The sequence below is a fragment of the Podarcis vaucheri genome, assembly GCF_965113315.1.
Source record: "Podarcis vaucheri genome assembly, chromosome: 3".
Classification (NCBI taxonomy): Eukaryota; Metazoa; Chordata; class Lepidosauria; order Squamata; family Lacertidae; genus Podarcis; species Podarcis vaucheri.
The window spans coordinates 12,529,874-12,548,913 of NC_138761.1; the positions used below are offsets into that span (position 1 = coordinate 12,529,874).

Here is a 19,040-nt window from a genome sequence, read left to right on the forward strand (position 1 = left end):
ATGGGATGGTAGGAGCCTTTTCAGTTGACTTTGGGCGGTGCAAGTAATATGTGAGTAGAAACATTAGTGACTCCAGATTCTCCATCATCCTAGTCAGAGGTTTTTAACCATCCCCATTTGTTTTATCAACAGTCTTCTAACGTTTAAAACCCACGGTCATCAGGTACAACCATGGTTAAGCACCTGGAAATCCCACTGATTTCAGAGGGCGAGCTAAGCAGTCACTGAAATCTATCCTGATAGGGCTTCACTTTGCACTGAATTGTGTCCGACTTCTGCAGAACATGGGTTTTGCATGCACAATGGTCTGGTTTGCATGTGAAGAACCTGTGGCCCCCCAGTTGTTGTTAAACTACAACTCCCTTCAGCCTCAACTGATCAACAGGGACGATGAGAGCTATAGTCCAGCAACATCCGGAGGGCCACAGGTTCCCCAGCCCTACTTTAAACCATAGTTAAACTATAGTTTAATGAGAACGTGGTACATGCTGCTGAAATCATGTGCCGTTGCTCCTCTCCTGCCATGGTACTGCAGAACAAACCACAGTCTGGTTTACTGTTACATCTGAACCCTGTGTTTTGCTTCTTTTAAAACAAAATGCAAGCAGCAACCATGGTTTGTTCTTAGCTTACCGCTCATGGTTTGCTTGAGGAAACAAACAAAGAGCCCTGGTTCAGATATAACTCCCAGTACGTTTCCGAGCACGATTCAAAGTGTTGGTGCTGACCTTTAAAACCCTAAATGGCCTCGGTCCAGTATACCTCAAGGAGCATCTCCACCCCCATCGTTCAGCCCAGACACTGAGATCCAGCGCCGAGGGCCTTCTGGCGGTTCCCTCGCTGCGAGGAGCCAAATTACAGGGAACCAGGCAGAGGGCCCTCTCGGTAGTGGCGCCCGCCCTGTGGAACGCCCTCCCGTCAGATGTCAAAGAGATAAACAACTACCTGACATTCAGAAGACATCTTAAGGCAGCCCTGTTCAGGGAAGTTTTTAATATTTAATGCTGCACTGTTTTTAACACTTGACTGGGAGCCGCCCAGAGTGGCTGGGGAAACTCAGCCAGATGGGTGGGGTATAAATAATAAATTATATTATTATTATTATTATTATTATTATTATTATCATGCCAGGCCATGGTTTGTTTCCTGGCAGTGCAGGGCCGAATGTGATTTCCACAGCACAGGCACATTAAACCATGGCTTATTTTAACTATGGTTTGAAGTGATGTGAAAACAAGGACAACGTCACAAGCTCATTCCCTGGCATCTCTGGTTAAATGTTCCCAAATACCAGAAATAATATTGAGTCCATCTCAAAGGCCTGTGCTCGGGTTGTGAAAACGGTGGGGTGGCAGCATTTTGCCACTCTTAAAAAAGTGGTGCATTGTGGGGGAAAGGTTCAAGAGGGCTTATCTGTGAGTCACCTGGCTCGGGGGTTTCCCCAACCCTCCAGAGTATATTTTAGGGGTGCAGAGGGGCAGAGAAGGGGGGCAATCCTGTTGCACAAGCAGACCTCCTTCTGTGCAGTCAACAACTTAGTTGAATCCCGCTCTGTGAGATATAACAGAACAGGAAGAGCTTTTTGTCCTAACCCTATAACTCTTATAGGGTTGTATCCAGCAGAGTTGTTGCATGAATGAAGTGACTTCTGCATGTGCAGGAGAACTTCCTGTCCCTCTCTTCTTCTTCTTCTTCTTCTTCTTCTTCTTCTTCTTCTTCTTCTTCTTCAAAATAAATTTTATTAGTATTTTCCACACAACAACAACACGAAAGATATCAAAAAATAACAATACACAACACACGAAAATCAACATTCGAAAACTAAAGAAAGCAACAACAACAACAAATCCATATCTTACAAGTTAATATTATAAACACTAAAACAACAACAAGAAGACATTGACTTCCACCAATCCCACAGCACCTCCTTTATCTCTCATTGTGTCTTCCTGTTTTCCTGTTTTCCTTATCATCTCTATCCTAACATCTAGATATAAATCCTTCTTTCATATCCTTTCACTTCACAAGGTTATTCCAGACTCAGCCGGATTTCTGCCCTCGAACCTTGACTTTTGAGGTGTCCCTCTCTTAACTTCACACACTCTAAATCCACTTCATGGTTTCCTTGAACCCTTCAGAATAGATGTTGTGGGTCAGGATAAGGATTAAAGAGGGGGAGAGTAAGTTCTGTTGTCTAAGCAGAAGTTCTTCCCCTCATGCAGTGACTTAACCGGATTCAACCCACAGTTAAAACTGAGCAAAACATTTACTAGCAATTTCCCCCCCACTTCAAATGGCAGGGGCTTTTCTCGGGTCAAAAGCCCTGGTCACTTTCCCCCTTTTCTTTTTCCCCTGTTTGATGCCTGCACATGTCTCAGGTGGTGAAGACCCTGCTACTGGGTGTGGTTTTTTTTTAAAAAAAGAAATTAAACACAAGATGCCAGAATAAGAGGCCAAAGCGTTGCCTTCACTCTGATTGGACTTCAGACCCCAGATTTCATTGGCCAATGCTCCCTGCCCTCAATCTGTTGCTTTGTATTTTTATCTTATGAACCGCCCTGGCATCTTATGATGAAGTCGTATAAATATAGAAGTCAAATAAATAAATTGCAAGTTTTTTATTAAAAAACAAACAAACCGGAGGAAAATATGGCGTCTAGCAGATGTCTCTGTTTTGCAGATGTCAACGAATGCGGAACTTCGAACTACATTTGCATGTATCAATGTGTCAATGAACCAGGGAGGTATTCTTGCCTGTGTCCAGATGGTTACCAGTTAATCAGAGGCAGAAACTGTCAAGGTAAGCATATTTCTCTTGCGGCACTCCTGCCGCCTTGATTCTAACATATAAACCAATATTGATCTGTGGGGTAGGAAGAATCACACCTTCTACATACTGCATAGTATCCCTTTACCGACTTTGTTAACACAATCGTCCATGGTTTTCATCCTCCATCAACTCGTAGAATATACTAACACTCTCATTTGATTGCCTTTGTGCTGGGCCCAGAAGTAACCCAAGCAACACGGTCCAGGTCCAATCACGAATCCAAGGGTTCCACGAGGAGTCAGTCCAACAGGGCCAAGGCAGGACATGAGGCAGGAAACCAGGCAAGGTCAGGCACAGGATCACAGGCAGGTTCTGGCACACAGCAACGTTGCTCCCGCAACCTGGGGTGGGGTCCAGCAGCCTTTTATCTCTGTCGGGGTAACGGCCAGTCCTGATCCCCCAGTGACTCACCTCCTGTCGCCTGAAGGCGAGCACTCCTCCTGCGAGTACTCAGGTCTCTCCTTCTCTCAGACCTCAGTCTCCGCAGCTCAGGAGACGAAGGTGGGTTACTAGACCCAGAGGCCGCCTCGGCCTCCCCTGACCCAACTGGTAGTGGAGCAGCTGTAAGTGATGGCCCAGCTGGAGGCAACAAGGTAATCCCCACATCTGGAGCCAGGGCAGGCTCAGGCCCCTGACTCGGCCCACCTGGTGCTTGTCGCAGGGGAACCTGTGCAGACTGGGGCTCTTCAGAATCAGGCCCTAGACTAGGTTCAGCTGTCACCTGAGGCAAAGGGTCTGGTGCGGACTGAGAATCCTCTGGCTCTGAGTCCGAGCCCGAGTCCCAGGCCATCACAGCCTTTCTTGGAACGTCTAAAACCATCACCCACTACTTTTCTTTCTTTTCTGTGCAACCGCTGAGCTCTGTTTTCCTTGTATGGGCATTTTTGTTACTTGAAATTAAAAAGCAATAATAATAATAACAACCATTTTTAAAGAGTCTTTCATTGTCTCAGGATTCTTCCTGTAAATCTCTTCAACATGGGCAGTGCAAAATGTCCCCTGTGCAACAAAATGTAAGATGGGATTGATATTAGATAAATTAAATTGATTATGAATTTGCTGAACCAATTTTAAAAAAGGGATACAGAAAAGGGAGACGCGAGGAAGTCAAGAAAATAGGTTAACTAAAGAGGAGCTGTAAAAGAGAGAGTTGTGTTTTTCTTTTTACTTTTTATGTGTTTTTTACTTTTTTACTTCTTTGTGATTTAATGTTCGTATTTTGTATTGTGTTTTGACTTTGTATTTTTCTGTTTTTGTATTTTCTTTTCTTTTTTTCTGTTTCTGTATTTTTTCTTTGAACTTTTTTACCGAGAAAACTTAATAAAATATTTATAAAAAAAACAAAAACAAAATGTCCCCTGTGCAACTTGCTACCAGCACAGCAAAGCAGGGGACAGATGAACCTTCTTCACTCCCTGTAGGGAACAGCAACGATCCAGGAAGAGGTGGAGGAGATATTAAGCATCTTACAGACGACAGTACATGATTGGTGGACTCTTTGTAGGCCTGGTTTAAGATGAATGGAAGTCCTGCATACATGAGGCTGGCAGCTATACACTATGGGCGGGCGGGTTCCAGACTTGTGGAGTCTACTTTATTTTTTCACTAGAACCCCAAGATCCGTTAACAGAAGCCAGGTGACATGGTGGGCAACTGGATCTGACTCATGGGCTAGAACCTTTCCTTGTCCACACTTCCACTTGTCCCACTGATTTACTGCTGAATCAGAGCAAATGGCAATCGGCTCTTGTTATGTACTGAAGTTCTCACCCTGGGCCAGCAGGGGGATGCTGTAGATAGTTTTCACTCAGGTCCACATATGCAAATAAGGGATCGAAAGTGACGTTCAGTGATTGGATAGTTACAGAAAGTTGTTACAGTTGTGTTGTACTGGAGCTCTATATAAGCAGGCTGGCTGAACCCTTCAGTTCAGTTCAGTTCTGGCCTGTGAATGAACAAGAGCTGTTTGAAGAATCGCTGTGTCGTCTGATATGTTCACCCACAACTTAGCAGCTATTCTGTGGACTAGCGTTTGTTCCGATTCAGCGATAAACAGCAGTTTTTCGGGGGAAGTGGTGGGACAAATGAACAACCACTCAGACCCGAGCCTGGGAAGCAGGGAGCAAGCAGAAGTGTGGACAAAACCTTTGACAGGGGGATCCACCACCACCACCCACCTTACATCGTTACGACATCCAGTGATATCAGGTTAGTTTTGCCCCAGGCTGTTGATCATCGGCTTGTGGTAACACACAGGCAAGCTTTCTCAGTGCCGTCATCAGAGTTATGGAAAGCATGTCATCAGTATTGGCATGCCGCTGGCTCCTGTTTAGGCAAGCATTCTCCTGGATCTGAGCTTACGATGACATTGTTCTAACTGGGTTTTTTAAACTGTTTGTTGCATTTTTAAACTGTGTCGTTTAACTAAAGATGTTTTAATGTTTTAATGTCATTTCATATTTTAATTATGGATTGATTAAAGTAAACGTAAAGGGACCCCTGACCATTAGGTCCAGTCGTGACCGACTCTGGGGCTGCGGTGCTCATCTCACTTTATTGGCCGAGGGAGCCGGCGTTCAGCTTCCAGGTCATGTGGCCAGCATGACTAAGCCACTTCTGGCCAACCAGAACAGCGCACGGAAACGCCGTTTACCTTCCCGCCAGAGTGGTACCTATTTATCTACTTGCACTTTGATGTGCTTTCGAACTGCTAGGTTGGCAGGAGCAGGGATTAGATAGTTTTAAATCACCTGCGCTCAAAAAATTTGCACTGAACTGTTGATCTGCTACAAGGGGCATGTTCAGTTGTTACTATTGGCATATCAAGCCCTTTACAATTTGGGACTGCTTTACATACGAGATCACCTTACCCTCGACCGCTTTGATCAGTGGAATTGGCACAAGGGCCACCTAAAACTCATTCCACATTTGTAAGAACCAAGTCGTTTAGTACATCCTTTTCAGCACCTGCTGAAGACGTTCATACTCAGATGAGCCTACCCAAACACTTATAAAGTTTTTATGAGTTTTGATTTAGGTTTTTTTTTTGCCTATTCTATTGCGGTTTTAACTTTTTCTCTGTTTTAAATTGCGGCTGTAAAATTTGTAGTGATAATTATATCTTTGGGGTATATTATATCTTATACATTATATATCTTATATCTTCTATGTTTTATTTACAATCGTGCAATATATCAATTTTATGAAATAAATAAATAATCAGGCCACAGGGCTGGAGGTTCTCTACTGCCGGCTTAGTAGAGGCAGCTATCTGCTGCAGAGTCAAGTACAGTGGATGCTCGGGTTGCGAACGTGATCCGTGCAGGAGGCACGTTTGCAACCCACAGCATTCTCAACCCACGACCTGCACGTCTGTGCACGCGCGGGTTGTGATTCAGCACTTCTGCGCATGCGCAAAGCGCGATTTAGCACTTCGGCGCATGTGCAAGCGCCGAAACCAGAAATAACCCATTCTGGTACTTCTGGGTGCGGCGCAGTGCACAACCCGAAATCGCGCAACCCGAAGCGTCAGTAACCCAAGGTATGACTGTACAAAAGCCTATCTAAATTATAACAGTTCAGGGGTTCTGCCAGCAAAACTCTAAAGCTTCACTTCTTTCGCTTCCTCTCTTAGATATCAATGAATGTGAAGTGGGCCATGAATGCCGGGAGGACGAAATGTGCTGGAACTATCATGGCGGATACCGCTGTTACCCGAGGAACCCTTGTCAAGAGCCTTACGTGCTGTCGTCTGAAAAGTAAGGGGAACTGCTAAGAGATCTATTAGCAAAGCCTCATTTGCAACGTTCAGCACAGCAAAGCCCGCAGGTGCAAGGAGTTTGTTTTTCAGTCGTTGTGGTTTGTCTTACAGTCGCTGCGTTTGCCCGGTGTCCAACCCCCTTTGCCGAGACCTTCCATACTCCATTGTGCACAAATACATGAGCATCCGCTCAGAAAGAACGACTCCGTCCGATATCTTCCAAATCCAGGCGACCACCATTTACCCCAATACCATCAACACGTTCCGGATCAAATCTGGAAATGAGAACGGAGACTTCGTCCTGAGAGTGAGTATTTTGCCAAGTTCCGCTAACAAAATTTGACTCGGCTCGTCTGGGTTTCCATAAAGCCCCCATAAGGGCAGCAGCATAGTGCGGTTTGCCGGATCCTGGGTTGGCACATGAATGAAGCCCGCTGTGCCAGCCCAGCCCTCGCTGCCAACACTGCCAGAGCACCAGCCCCACCAGAGACAAGATGGGCCACGCTGCATCACCTTTCCCCCCACAGGTGAGAGCCCAGCTGCCTGATGCAGCCCTTGGCAGGCAAATCTCACCCACACCCTGACACCCATGGGTGGGATGAGGAGGACGCAACAGTCAGGTGCCCTTTGAGCCCAGCCTCGCAAAGCAAGGTTAGGATCAAAGGCACATGGCTGTTGCATCCTTCTCACACCGCCCTGCCAGCCCAGAGCAGCTTTAGGGATATATGAATTCAATTCTACAACTGGGAGGGTAAGAAGGTGTTGATTTTCCTTCTAACATGTGATGATGATGATAATAATAATAATAATAATAATATAATAATAATAATAATAATAATTTATTATTTATACCCCGCCCATCTGGCCGGATTTCCCCAGCCACTCTGGGCAGCTTCCAACACAATATTAAAATACAATAATGCCTCAAACATTAAAAGCTTCCCTAAACAGGGCTGCCTTCAGATGTCGTCTAAAAGTCTGGTAGTTGTTCTTCTCTTTGACATTTGGTGGGAGGGTGTTCCACAGGGCGGGTGCCACTACCGAGAAGGCCCTCTGCCTGGTTCCCTGTAACTTGGCTTGTTGCAGTGAGGGAACCGCCAGAAGGCCCTCAGCGCTGGATCTCAGTGTCCAGGTAGAACAATGGGGGTGGAGACGCTCCTTCAGATATACTGGACCGAGGCCGTTTGTCGCATGCAGCCTTGGGGCTGTTCTGCTGCAGTTCAGCTTCCGTCAAAGACGACGTTATTTGTCTCATTCTCTGCTGCAGGAGAGTTTTACGTAATTATCATTACATTATCCCGCACCATTTCAGTGCAAAGGAAGTGTGATGCTTATGGAGTGGAAAGAATCCATTTCCGTATTTTTCGCTCCATAGGGCGCACCGGACCATAGGGCGCACCTAGTTTTTATGGGGGGAAATAAAGGGGGGGGAATTATTATTTTTCCCCCAGCCCCAAAGAGCAAAGAAGCCAAGACAGCCAGTGGGATCCATCCCGCTGGCTGTCTTGGCTTCCTCTTTAGCCACGCACAACCTCTCCAGCCGGGAGAGGCTGCACGCGGCTTTGGCAGAAGCCAAGACAGCGAACGGGATGGATCCCGCTCGCTGTCTTGGCTTTGTTTTTAGCCGCGGGGCTGGGGCGGGGGAAGCCCGAGCTTCCCCCGACCCCAGCCCCCAGAACGGGTCCGAGAGCGGTGACGAGGTTGCGCGCAACCTCGCCTTCGCTTCCAGAGCTTGCTGTTATCCGCTCCCCGGGCTCCGAAGGCTTGCGGATAGCTTCCTGAAGCCTGGAGAGCGAGAGGGGTCGGTGCGCACTTCAGGCGTCAGCGAAAGCTCTTCAGGCGTCAGCGAAAGCCTGCATTCGCTCCATAGGACACACACACATTTCCCCTTCATTTTTTTTTGGGGGGGGGAAGTGTGTCCTATAGAGCGAAAAATACGGTACCTATTGTTTGCAGACATCAGCAGCAAGAGTACCGATTATTTTGCTGGACAAATGTTCATTCCAGACATGGTGGCAATTTCCACTCTCTAACATTCCTATCCATAACTCAGGGAAAACACCGCTCTTTGAAACTTACTCCCAGGTGGGCAGGGTGGAGACAGACATTTCCAGGTGATAACTTCCAATTCCTTATTTTCTTTCAGCAAACAAGCTCTGTGAGCGCAATGCTTGTGTTGGTGAAACCGTTAACGGGACCTCGAGAACATATCATTGACCTGGAGCTGCTTACCGTCAACAGTATGAACTATCGGTCGAGTTCCGTGCTGAGATTAACGCTAATTGTAGGACCATATCCCTTTTAGCCACTGCAACTAAGCCACTCGCAAGCACCCACAGCAGCCAAAGAAATATTCCCTTAAATGAAGCACTTACGACTTTATTTATAGAATTTACGGGGTGTGTTTGTTTTGTTTTTTTAAAAGGGGAGGGAAAGCCCCTTTATTAAGGAAATTAGTACTTGTAACCACGCTGTTATGCTTATAATTCAAGAGTAGGATATGTGTTTCAGCAATATAACCTGGGCATTGCAAACCTTCCGTATAAAGATGGCATTTCTCCCCACCCGATTCCTTGCGCACGTAAGTCGCACACCGACTGCACAGCAGCGCTATTCCCACTGAGAAGAGTGGGGTCGTACCCACTGGCTTTGCCCAGACCCTCATGTGTTCGATGGAAGTGGTGGAAGAGCGCTGTGCACATGGAAAGCGCACGTGCGTTGGCTCTGTGCGCACACCACGGAGGACCCCAATCACAGAGGCTTTCCAATCGCATGAAAGAGTTTTCATTCATAACTGGGGTCCAGCCACACCTTCCACTGAATACACAGAGGTTGGGGAGACAGAAGGACAAGGCCAGAGACTAAAATCTCACCCCTCCCTCCCCCAATGCGTTCAGTCATCACGGTTTGGAAATGAGAATATGGCTATAATTGTTGCCTTTCTCATTTTCTTTCTAGAATAGCAGGACATCACCTTCAAATACAGACTGTTTTATCCACAGACACCCCCCAAAAAGTAAAAATTTGTTTTGACTGAGAGCTAACACTTTTCTGTTACAGTCATAACAGAGGATTAAAGATGCTTCGGGTTAAATCTTTTCAGGTTGTGACCCGGAAGTACCAGAAAGGGATACTTCCGGGTTTCGCCACTTGTGCATGTGCACTTGTGCACTTGTGCACTTGTGCTTACTTCAATGGAAGAAGCCCAATTTCAAGTACAGTGGTACCTCAGGTTAAGTACTTAATTCGTTCCGGAGGTCTGTTCTTAACCTGAAACTGTTCTTAACCTGAAGCACCACTTTAGCTAACGGGGCCTCCTGCTGCTGCCGCGCCACCGGAGCACGATTTCTGTTCTTATCCTGAAGCAAAGTTCTTAACCTGAAGCACTATTTCTGGGTTAGCAGAGTCTATAACCTGAAGCGTATGTAACCTGAAGCGTATGTAACCCGAGGTACCACTGTACGTTCATCTGTAGACGTGGGTAAAATAGTACTGCTAGCGTACCCAAGAGCTTCGTGTGCACATTGAAGCACACCTACAAGGTGAGACCCAGCCAGAGAGGGCCACTTTTGATGTCCCAATGACGTTTAAAATCAGCGGGACTCGAATGCACTTTTTACTGGCTGGACAGTGCTCTTGGGTTCAAAAGCCTGGTGATCATAGAAGCTATGAGGGAGGGAATCTTTTACAGACCAAGGGCCACAGCCCCTCGTCGGAAGCCTCCCAAGGGCCACATGGTAGTGGTGGGTGGGGCCAGCTGCAAAAGAGGGTGTGCCCAGAGGGGAAGGCGAGTAAAGCAACAGATGTGACTCCTGCCTTTGTACAGCAAGACAACTTTTCAGCCATGCAGAGGTCTGTGTTTTCGACGCAGAAACTCATTCATATGCCTCGCCATCCTCCAAGTGAGGCATCATCGCAGTTCAAGCGTGCATTTCAGCGAGGCAAAAGCACTTGGGCAGGGGGCAGGACAGGACCGATAAGAGGTGTGGCCTGAGAAGGGTGTGTGGCCTAGGCAGAGTTCCAAGGGCCTGATACAGGGGAACGGAGGGCGACATTTGGCATTCAGATTGTAGGTTTCCCACTCCTGCCATAGGTGTTGCTGTGTATTCAGTGGTCTTGTGTTTGCCTGAGCTTGAGTCTGGACTAAGGATTATGAGTCCCTGTGTTATGATTCGATACATGATATCCAATCACAGAACATTTCAGGATTTGGGCCTCTGCCATTGGCCCTTAAACTCTGAGTTATGATTCGCAGCTTGGAAGTTTAGACAGCCAATCACATGGGGAGTGGGAGTGGCCCAGGCCTTCAGAAATGTATATAAGCAGTTGCTTTGCCCTTGTTGTCCAGTTCTGTAGTTCAATAAAGGTTCTTGCTGTTATTACTGTGTCTTGCCTCGTGGGAACCCACCTACACTTCAGGTGGTTTATTTGTACATCCCATTGTCCACAAACCCACGTTGTGCTCAAAGTGCTTCAATCAGAACAGGCCGTTCAAATGATCGACTCCCGCCCGGAAACCTATGTCCCCACTGTGGAAGGATGTGTAGATCCAGAACTGGCCTCCACAGTCACCTACGGACATACCATTAAGACCATCTAACACCGTTAAGAGATCTAACAGTAAGATAGCTCGCCCACATTAAACAATGTGGATAGAGGTTATAAAAAAAGAATTACCGTATTTTTCGCTCTATAAGACGCACCAGACCACAAGACACACCTAGTTTTTGGAGGAGGAAAACAAGAAAAAAAATATTCTGAATCTCAGAAGCCAGAACAGCAAGAGGGATCGCTGCGCAGTGAAAGCAGCAATCCCTCTTGCTGTTCTGGCTTCTGGGATAGCAGCGCAGCCTGCATTCACTCCATAAGACGCACACACACATTTCCCCTTACTTTTTAGGAGGGAAAAAGTGAGTCTTATAGAGCAAAAAATACGGTAATTCCTCAGACACCTATTTTTTCTCTCCTATTCGATTTTTGTGTTCTTGTTGTTTAACTGATCTGGGATTAATGAGCACCATAAAGAGAAAATAGTTTGCACTGGGTGTTTCCATACCACTTGTTACCATTTTATCTTTTCCAAGAAAAATGGGACATAAGGAAGAAGCTTTGCCAACAATGAGTGAGGCTCCCACTGGAAAGACAACATCATTTGGAGAAATGTTTCTGCATGAGTATTGTTCCTTGCTTCTTTCTAGTTCCTGAGCAAAGGAGGGGGTGGGGGAATATATGTTTGTATACTAAGATCCCCCAATTGAAAAAACAGCTGCTTCTACGTTCTTCTCTTTTTCTTTTTTAAACCATTTTTGGCTTTGACTTGTGTTGTGTTTTTTTTTCAGAATTTGGGATCCAAGAGCTGGCTCCCCTTTGTTAAACTTTCTACAATACAGCAGTGCCTTACTCATCCTATATTTCTGTTTTATAACTCAGATTTGCAATTCTAAATGTACAGTGTTCATTTAAAAAAAAAACGGTAGTAAAACCTGGAACTGAATACATCCCTTTGTAATATGTAAAACCTTCTCCTGTTTCTTCATCGAAAAACCATAATGAAGTCTTTGATGTACAATTTTTTTATAAAAAATAAAGAAATAAGTAAATAAACCTGTTTTTAGTGGACTTGCTTTGTCTTGCGAGTTATTTTATCTTAAAAGGACAGCTCAAAGAAACCAGATCAGCAGCTGGTATATGTCAGTGGATTGTGTTGCTAATGTGAAAGAAACACACAAGTTTACATCAGCTGCACATCTGCCTGTGACTTCGTAGTGGGAGAGAGCATCTTCCCTGAATAATTCAGAAAAGGGACAATTGAGAACAGGAAAAATGCTTCCTGTCAATGTATTGCATGTTTATTGATTGAATTTGTATCCCACCCTTCCCAGGGCACAGACAGATACACAATTTTAAAACAAAGGAAAAGCATTCTAAAACAGATTAAAAAATTCAAAAAGCAATTACAATTACAATTTTCAGTCTACCTATTGATCACAGGGTTGCCAGGAACAACCAGTCAGTCACCTGGGAATGTTTTCAAATGCCTCTTGAAAGTTAACAGTGAAGGAGACAGGTACACCTCACTAGGGAAGGCATTACATCACCAGGGAACCACCACCAAAGAGGTCCTGTCACAAGTCAGCACCAGCAAACATTAGCAAAAGGACTTATACCCAACTAAGGTGGCACTTACTGCCTCTGTGTTCCACTGCCCAAAATTCAGATGGGACTTCTTAAAAATGATAATATTGCAAACCGCTGCGGAAATGTGGACAACAGAACTCATAGGCTGGACAAATGGGCCGTTTCTGTTAACATACCTGTGGCTCTGGTTGGCAGATCTTGCGGTTTTTTGTGAAAAACAAAGTAGATCCCACGAGCCCAGAGTTCGCCTGCCTTCCTATATGCACTATAATAATAATAATACAGTGGTACCTCGGGTTACAGACGCTTCAGGTTACAGACTCCACTAACCCAGAAATAGTACCTTGGGTTAAGAACATTGCTTCAAGATGAGAACAGAAATTGCGCGGCAGCGGTGCGGTGGCAGCGGGAGGCCCCATTAACTAAAGTGGTACCTCAGGTTAAGAACAGTTTCAGGTTAAGAATGGACCTCCAGAACGAATTAAGTTCTTAACCCGAGGTACCACTGTAATAATAATTTATTTTTTATTTCCCCAGCCACTCTGGGCAGCTTCAAACAAAGTATTAAAATACAATGGTCTGTTAAACATTAAAAGCTTCCCTAAAGAGGGCTGCCTTCTAAAAGTCTAGTAGTTGTTCTTTTCTCTGACATCTGGTGGGAGGGCGTTCCACAGGGTGGGTGCCACCACCGAGAAGGCCCTCTGCCTGGTTCCCTGTAACTTGGCTTCTCGCAGTGGGGGAACCGTCAGAAGGCCCTCGGCGCTGGATCTCAGTGTCAGGGCCGAACAATGGGGGTGGAGACACTCCTAAGGCACTTTAAAATAGCACCAACACAGAGCCCATTCCCCTTTCATCTGCCTCTCTTTGCTTCTGCCACTATCAAAGATCGTGGGCCTTAAAATAGGACCGATTGTAAAATGCTGCCTCTTCCCAGAAACGTGGATGCTGGCGGTAAATATAGAAGCCTTGAGTAAACAAGACTCTCGTGGACATAGTAACCGAGTTCATTCACTTCTTTGAGACCACCTGAACATGAGTCTAATGGGATTATTATGTTTGGAAGTCTTAAAAAACAGGAGTTTACTGTTGAAATCCGTTTCCATGGCAGCGGGCTGTTGCTTATGTTTTGAAAAGGGCAAATACGTTTCTAACTTTATAACTCTTCGGCTCAACTGCAGCCCAGCTGCTTCCCCCATCGTATGTTCTGCATATGGGAGTGCCCCCCCCCACTCCACCCCAGGGAGGAGAGCCTCCTCTTACTTGAATTATTTTTAACGCCCTCGCATTTCTATCACAAACCATCATCCCTGCTGGATGGCAGATTTCCATATTTCCCAGCTGGGGGAACACCTGCACGATACAAGCCGCATCTGGTTGTTGTTGGGGGCAGGGGGTGGGCCACGGGGGGGGGGGGCAAGTCTTATTTCATCTGGCCAGCAGAGTAAATTATTGTCACTATTGAAAGGAGAGAGGGTGCGGGTGGGGAAATATATCAACTGCTTTTTCTATTTAGGCAAAAGCAGATGTTAAACAGGGCTTGTTTATTTTGTGCGGGCTTGTGTATACGTTAGCAAAAGTCAGGGCCTTTTGGTAAAAATTGGGAGCTTTGAGCCGTCTCCGGCTAGGAATAATATTATGCAGTTGCTCAGTTAAGGGCTTTTGTCCATGTACTTCATGCGCCACCCTGACCGTTGCTGATGGATGCAAATTGAAAGAGGAGTGATGTGCTGCACCCCTCAGATGCCCTGTTTTGAATTGCGTATAAAGACCGTTTCTGAAAAATGGCTGAGGGCCATCCGGCGATTAGCCTAACCATTAACATTTAGGATCCTTGGAGAAACAAATAAGCCCCAATAACACCTTTTGCTCTGAATTCTCTGCTGATAACAGACCCTGATGTTGGGAAAGATTGAGGGCACAAGGAGAAGGGGACGACAGAGGACGAGATGGTTGGACAGTGTTCTCGAAGCTACCAGCATGAGTTTGACCAAACCGCGGGAGGCAGTGGAAGACAGGAGTGCCTGGCGTGCTCTGGTCCATGGGGTCACGAAGAGTCGGACACAACTAAACAACAACAACAACATCTTTTGCTCTGAATTCTCTGCTGATAACAGGCTGGACGGTCCCTTGAAGCAAGAACAGGCAGCGACCGTTTTAGGGACGTCCAATATATGACACTGAAGCCAGAAGTGACCTGGAAACGTCACCAAAGAAAGTAGAAGGCGAAGGGTGTATAAGGAAGTTCCATAAGTGTTCTTATATGAGCAAAGGTGGCAGGTGGCGCTGTGGTCTAAAGCGCTGAGCCTCTTGGGCTTGCCGATCAGAAGGTCGGCAGTTCGAATCCCCATGACAGAGTGAGCGCCCATTGTTCTGTCCCAGCTCCTGCCAACCTAGCAGTTCAAAAGCACGCCAGTGTGAGTAGATAAATAGGTACCACTGTGGCGGGAAGGTAAACGGTGTTTCTGTGCGCTTTGGCTTCCGTCACAGTGTTCTGTTGCATCAGAAGCGGTTTAGTCACGCTGGCCAAATGACCCAGAAAGCTGTCTGTAAACAAACGCCGGCTACCTCGGCCTGAAAGCGAGATGAGCGTCACAACTCCATAGTTGCCTTTGACTGCACTTAACCATCCAGGGGTCCTTTAAAGGTAAAGGACCCCTGACCATTAGGTCCAGTCACGGACAGCTCTGGGGTTGCACGCTCATCTCGCTCTATGAGCCGAGGGAGCCGGCGTTTGTCCACAGACAGCTTCCGGGTCATGTGGCCAGCATGACTAATCCGCTTCTGGTGAACCAGAGCAGCGCACGGAAATGCCGTTTACCTTCCCGCCAGAGTGGTACCTATTTATCTACTTGCACTTGACATGCTTTCGAACTGCTAGGTGGGCAGGAGCTGGGGCCGAACAATGGGAACTTACCCCATCGCGGGGATTCGAACCACCGACCTTCTGATTAGCAAGCCCTAGGCTCAGTGGTTTAGACTGCAGCGCCACCCACATCCCTTAGGGGTCCTTTACCTTTACCTTTATATGAGCCTATGAAGCCAGTACTTTCCGCTGCCCATCCTGAGGGTGTGGCATGACCATTTTCTGATTTGGAGGACTCCACTGTAGAAGACCCAGGAAGGTCTGGACTCCTCCATTCTGTCGCAGTAAAGGGGTGGCACGGAGGGAGAAAGAATACAGGGTGGCGGACAAAAAATGTAGCACAAACACTTTGGGCTCTAATTCTTTCCTACATCCTCTGCGGTCCCCCAACTCAATTTCTGCTAAGTTGTGGGTGAACGTATCAGACGACACAGCGATTCTTCAAACAGCTCTTGTTTATTCACAGGCCAGAACAGAACAGAACTGAAGGGTTCAGCCAGCCTGTTTATATAGAGCTCCACTACAACGCAACTGTAACAACTTTCTGTAACTATCCAATCACTGAACGTCACTTTCGATCCCTTATTTGCATATGTGGACCTGAACTATCTACAGTATCCCCCTGCTGGCCCAGGGTGAGAACTTCAGTACATAACAATTTCCCCAAAGGAAACGTAGCTTTAACCTAAAGGGCCCCTGCCCTTGTTCTGATTCTTAAGGGGAGTCCCCAAAATGTCTGAAATGTCGCAAAGCCAGTGACAATCTAGTAAGTGGTACAGAGTTTGGGCTGGACAGTTTAACATCTGGATAAGACTTCAAGGCTCAATGTAACTTTGGGTAGGTGAGTGGGTGTGTCCGTGAGGCTGTCTGAGTGCAGGTGTGTATGCGAGAGAGAAATAATCCACCCAAAACTCAGTACAGTGGTACCTCGGGTTACATACGCTTCAGGTTACATACGCTTCAGGTTACAGACTCCACTAACCCAGAAATAGTGCTTCAGGTTAAGAACTTTGCTTCAGGATGAGAACAGAAATCGTGCAGCGGCGGCGCAGTGGCAGCAGGAGGCCCCATTAGCTAAAGTGGTGCTTCAGGTTAAGAACAGTTTCAGGTTAAGAACGGACCTCAGGAACGAATTAAGTACTTAACCCGAGGTACCACTGTACGCAGTTTTTATTTTTTTGGAAAAAATAGTGCCTCCAAATGGTTTCTATAAATGACGGCAAGCAAGTTTCCCCCTCCTTCCAAATCTGGAGCTGTGTTTAGTGTCCTGGGGCCTTTATCTTTTAATCCTAATATTTAACAAGGCTATTTTTGTCTCATGAGATCTTTTAAAATAACAACAACAGCAAAATAAGGATCTGGCGAAGGGCTGAAGCGAGCGAGGAAATGCGAAGCAACATGTTGAGGCCTTATTGAGAGGCACTGGCTGTTTTATACACAGAGAAAAGAGTCAGGAGGATCAAAAATAGTAACACGAAACCTTAATGGGAGAGGAAGAGCTCTGTCTTTGCTCTGGAATGCTTTATAAAGGGGGAAGCCCGAAATTATCCATTTCAAATCTTTAATCAAGCACTAAAACATTCACAGAATTCTGGATAAGTCTGTTATGGGTCTAAAGAGTTCTATTTCATACACACACACTATGAATTATGATATTTTATAATGCCACCCACAAAGATTTCCTTTTAACTGGAGTGCACCCGTCTCTGTGTAGCTCTGCCAGCCTGTAGATGCAAATGGGCACCTCTCTTGAATGCCAACATTCCTGGGGAGCCAGCCTAAATTTCTGAATGTCTTGGAAGGAGAGAGTCTGTGCTTTTGGAGAGGCAGCACAGAGAGGCACCTTGGCAGTTTGCTGGCTGGGAGACAATCTCTTACTTCCCCGGGGGCAGGATCAAAACCTTCACCAGATACTTGGGGGCAAAGACACAGTCTGCAAAAGACAAGGAACTGAAAATGCAAGAGCTACTGAAAGGGGCAATGATAGAGTGAGTGGCACCCAAGCTTAGAGACACGGGAGAAATTTGGTTCACTTTGAATGCTTATATTAGGGGAAAGTGTGACAGGATGGCGTTCTGCACTACATCTGAGAGCAACAGCAGGCTAACTTTGTGGGCAGAGGGATTACCTGGCACAATGTCTGTTATGTACTGAAGTTCTCACCCTGGGCCAGCAGGGGATACTGTAGATAGTTTTCACTCAGGTCCACATATGCAAATAAGGGATTGAAAGTGACGTTCAGTGATTGGATAGTTACAGAAAGTTGTTGCTGTTGCATTGTAGTGGAGCTCTGTATAAGCAGGCTGGCTGAACCCTTCAGTTCAGTTCTGTTCTGGCCTGTGAATAAACAAGAGCTGTTTGAAGAATCACTGATATGTTCACCCACAACTTAACAATGTCTGTCCTCTGGCACGTTGTTGCCATAACCCTGCCTTCCAGTATCTGCCATCTGAGGCAGCTGTCTCGCTCTGCCTAACAGTAGTGCCGGCCCCGATGCTCCGAGGTCAGGCAGTCAGATTTATTTGTTACAAGCCACTGACTATCACAAAAATACAAGCAGTGTAGAACCTCTGGTGGTACCTCTGGTTACGAACTTAATTCGTTCCGGAGGTCCGTTCTTAACCTGAAACCGTTCTTAACCTGAGGTACCACTTTAGCTAATGGGGCCTTCCGCTGCCGTCGGAGCACGATTTCTGTCCTCATCCTGAGGTAAAGTTCTTAACCCAAGGTACTACTTCCAGGTTAGTGGAGTCTGTAACCTGAAGTGTTTGTAACCCGAGGTGTTTGTAACCTGAAGTACCACTGTACATTTCAACATTGATGGTCCCCAGCACATAGGACCCCATGCTATACATGTCTGATCTAAGGAAAACATAGGTGGAATCTATACACATATTTAAAAGTTTTGAAAAATACATTGAATTTGGCATAGCTCGCTGTCACCATCTCGTGTCACATTTGTATATTGCACGTTACAACACATTTAAAACATTTTATTTGCAGCAGAGTCCATAGAAAACTTTTATGCAGTGTATTTATCTCTATCCATCAACATGTTTTTCTCCCTCTGGGGAATTTCTTTAAGAAATTTATCCCTAGGAGAATTCTATAGGGAGCAATATGACTTCTACGTTCAGGTTTTCCAGACATATCCAGGATACATCTGTCGGAAATAGTGTCCGGGTGGAATTTCCGGAAATCGTGAAAATGTCCTGGAATACCTGGACATATGACAACCCATACGGAATGTTGGAAGTGTTGCTCTTTTTGCAAATTTCCTTAAAAATAGCTCAAAAACTTTTTTTTCAAAACCCTACACATAATGAACAATATTTTTCACTCCTCCCTGGCCCCAGGTACACAAATAATTGTATACATGCATGGGTGTAGGAGAATTTCAATTCAGTTCACATTTAAAGATGAATCTGGCAGCTTTGCATTCCGTGTAG

General features: G+C 46.0%; 1 protein-coding gene across 2 annotated transcripts in view; it reads left to right on the forward strand.

The window, feature by feature from the left end:
* Positions 1–9,747, forward strand: part of EFEMP1 (EGF containing fibulin extracellular matrix protein 1) — a 68,949-nt gene extending 59,202 nt beyond the window's left edge. For both annotated transcript variants that reach the window (XM_082217776.1, XM_082217775.1), the window contains 4 exons: positions 2,681–2,800; positions 6,465–6,588; positions 6,702–6,897; positions 8,737–9,747. In XM_082217776.1, coding sequence (XP_082073902.1) covers positions 2,681–2,800; positions 6,465–6,588; positions 6,702–6,897; positions 8,737–8,895 — 599 coding nt within the window. In that variant the 3' untranslated portion in view covers positions 8,896–9,747. The remainder of the gene's footprint in view (positions 1–2,680; positions 2,801–6,464; positions 6,589–6,701; positions 6,898–8,736) is intronic.
* The last annotated feature ends 9,293 nt before the right edge of the window (positions 9,748–19,040 follow it).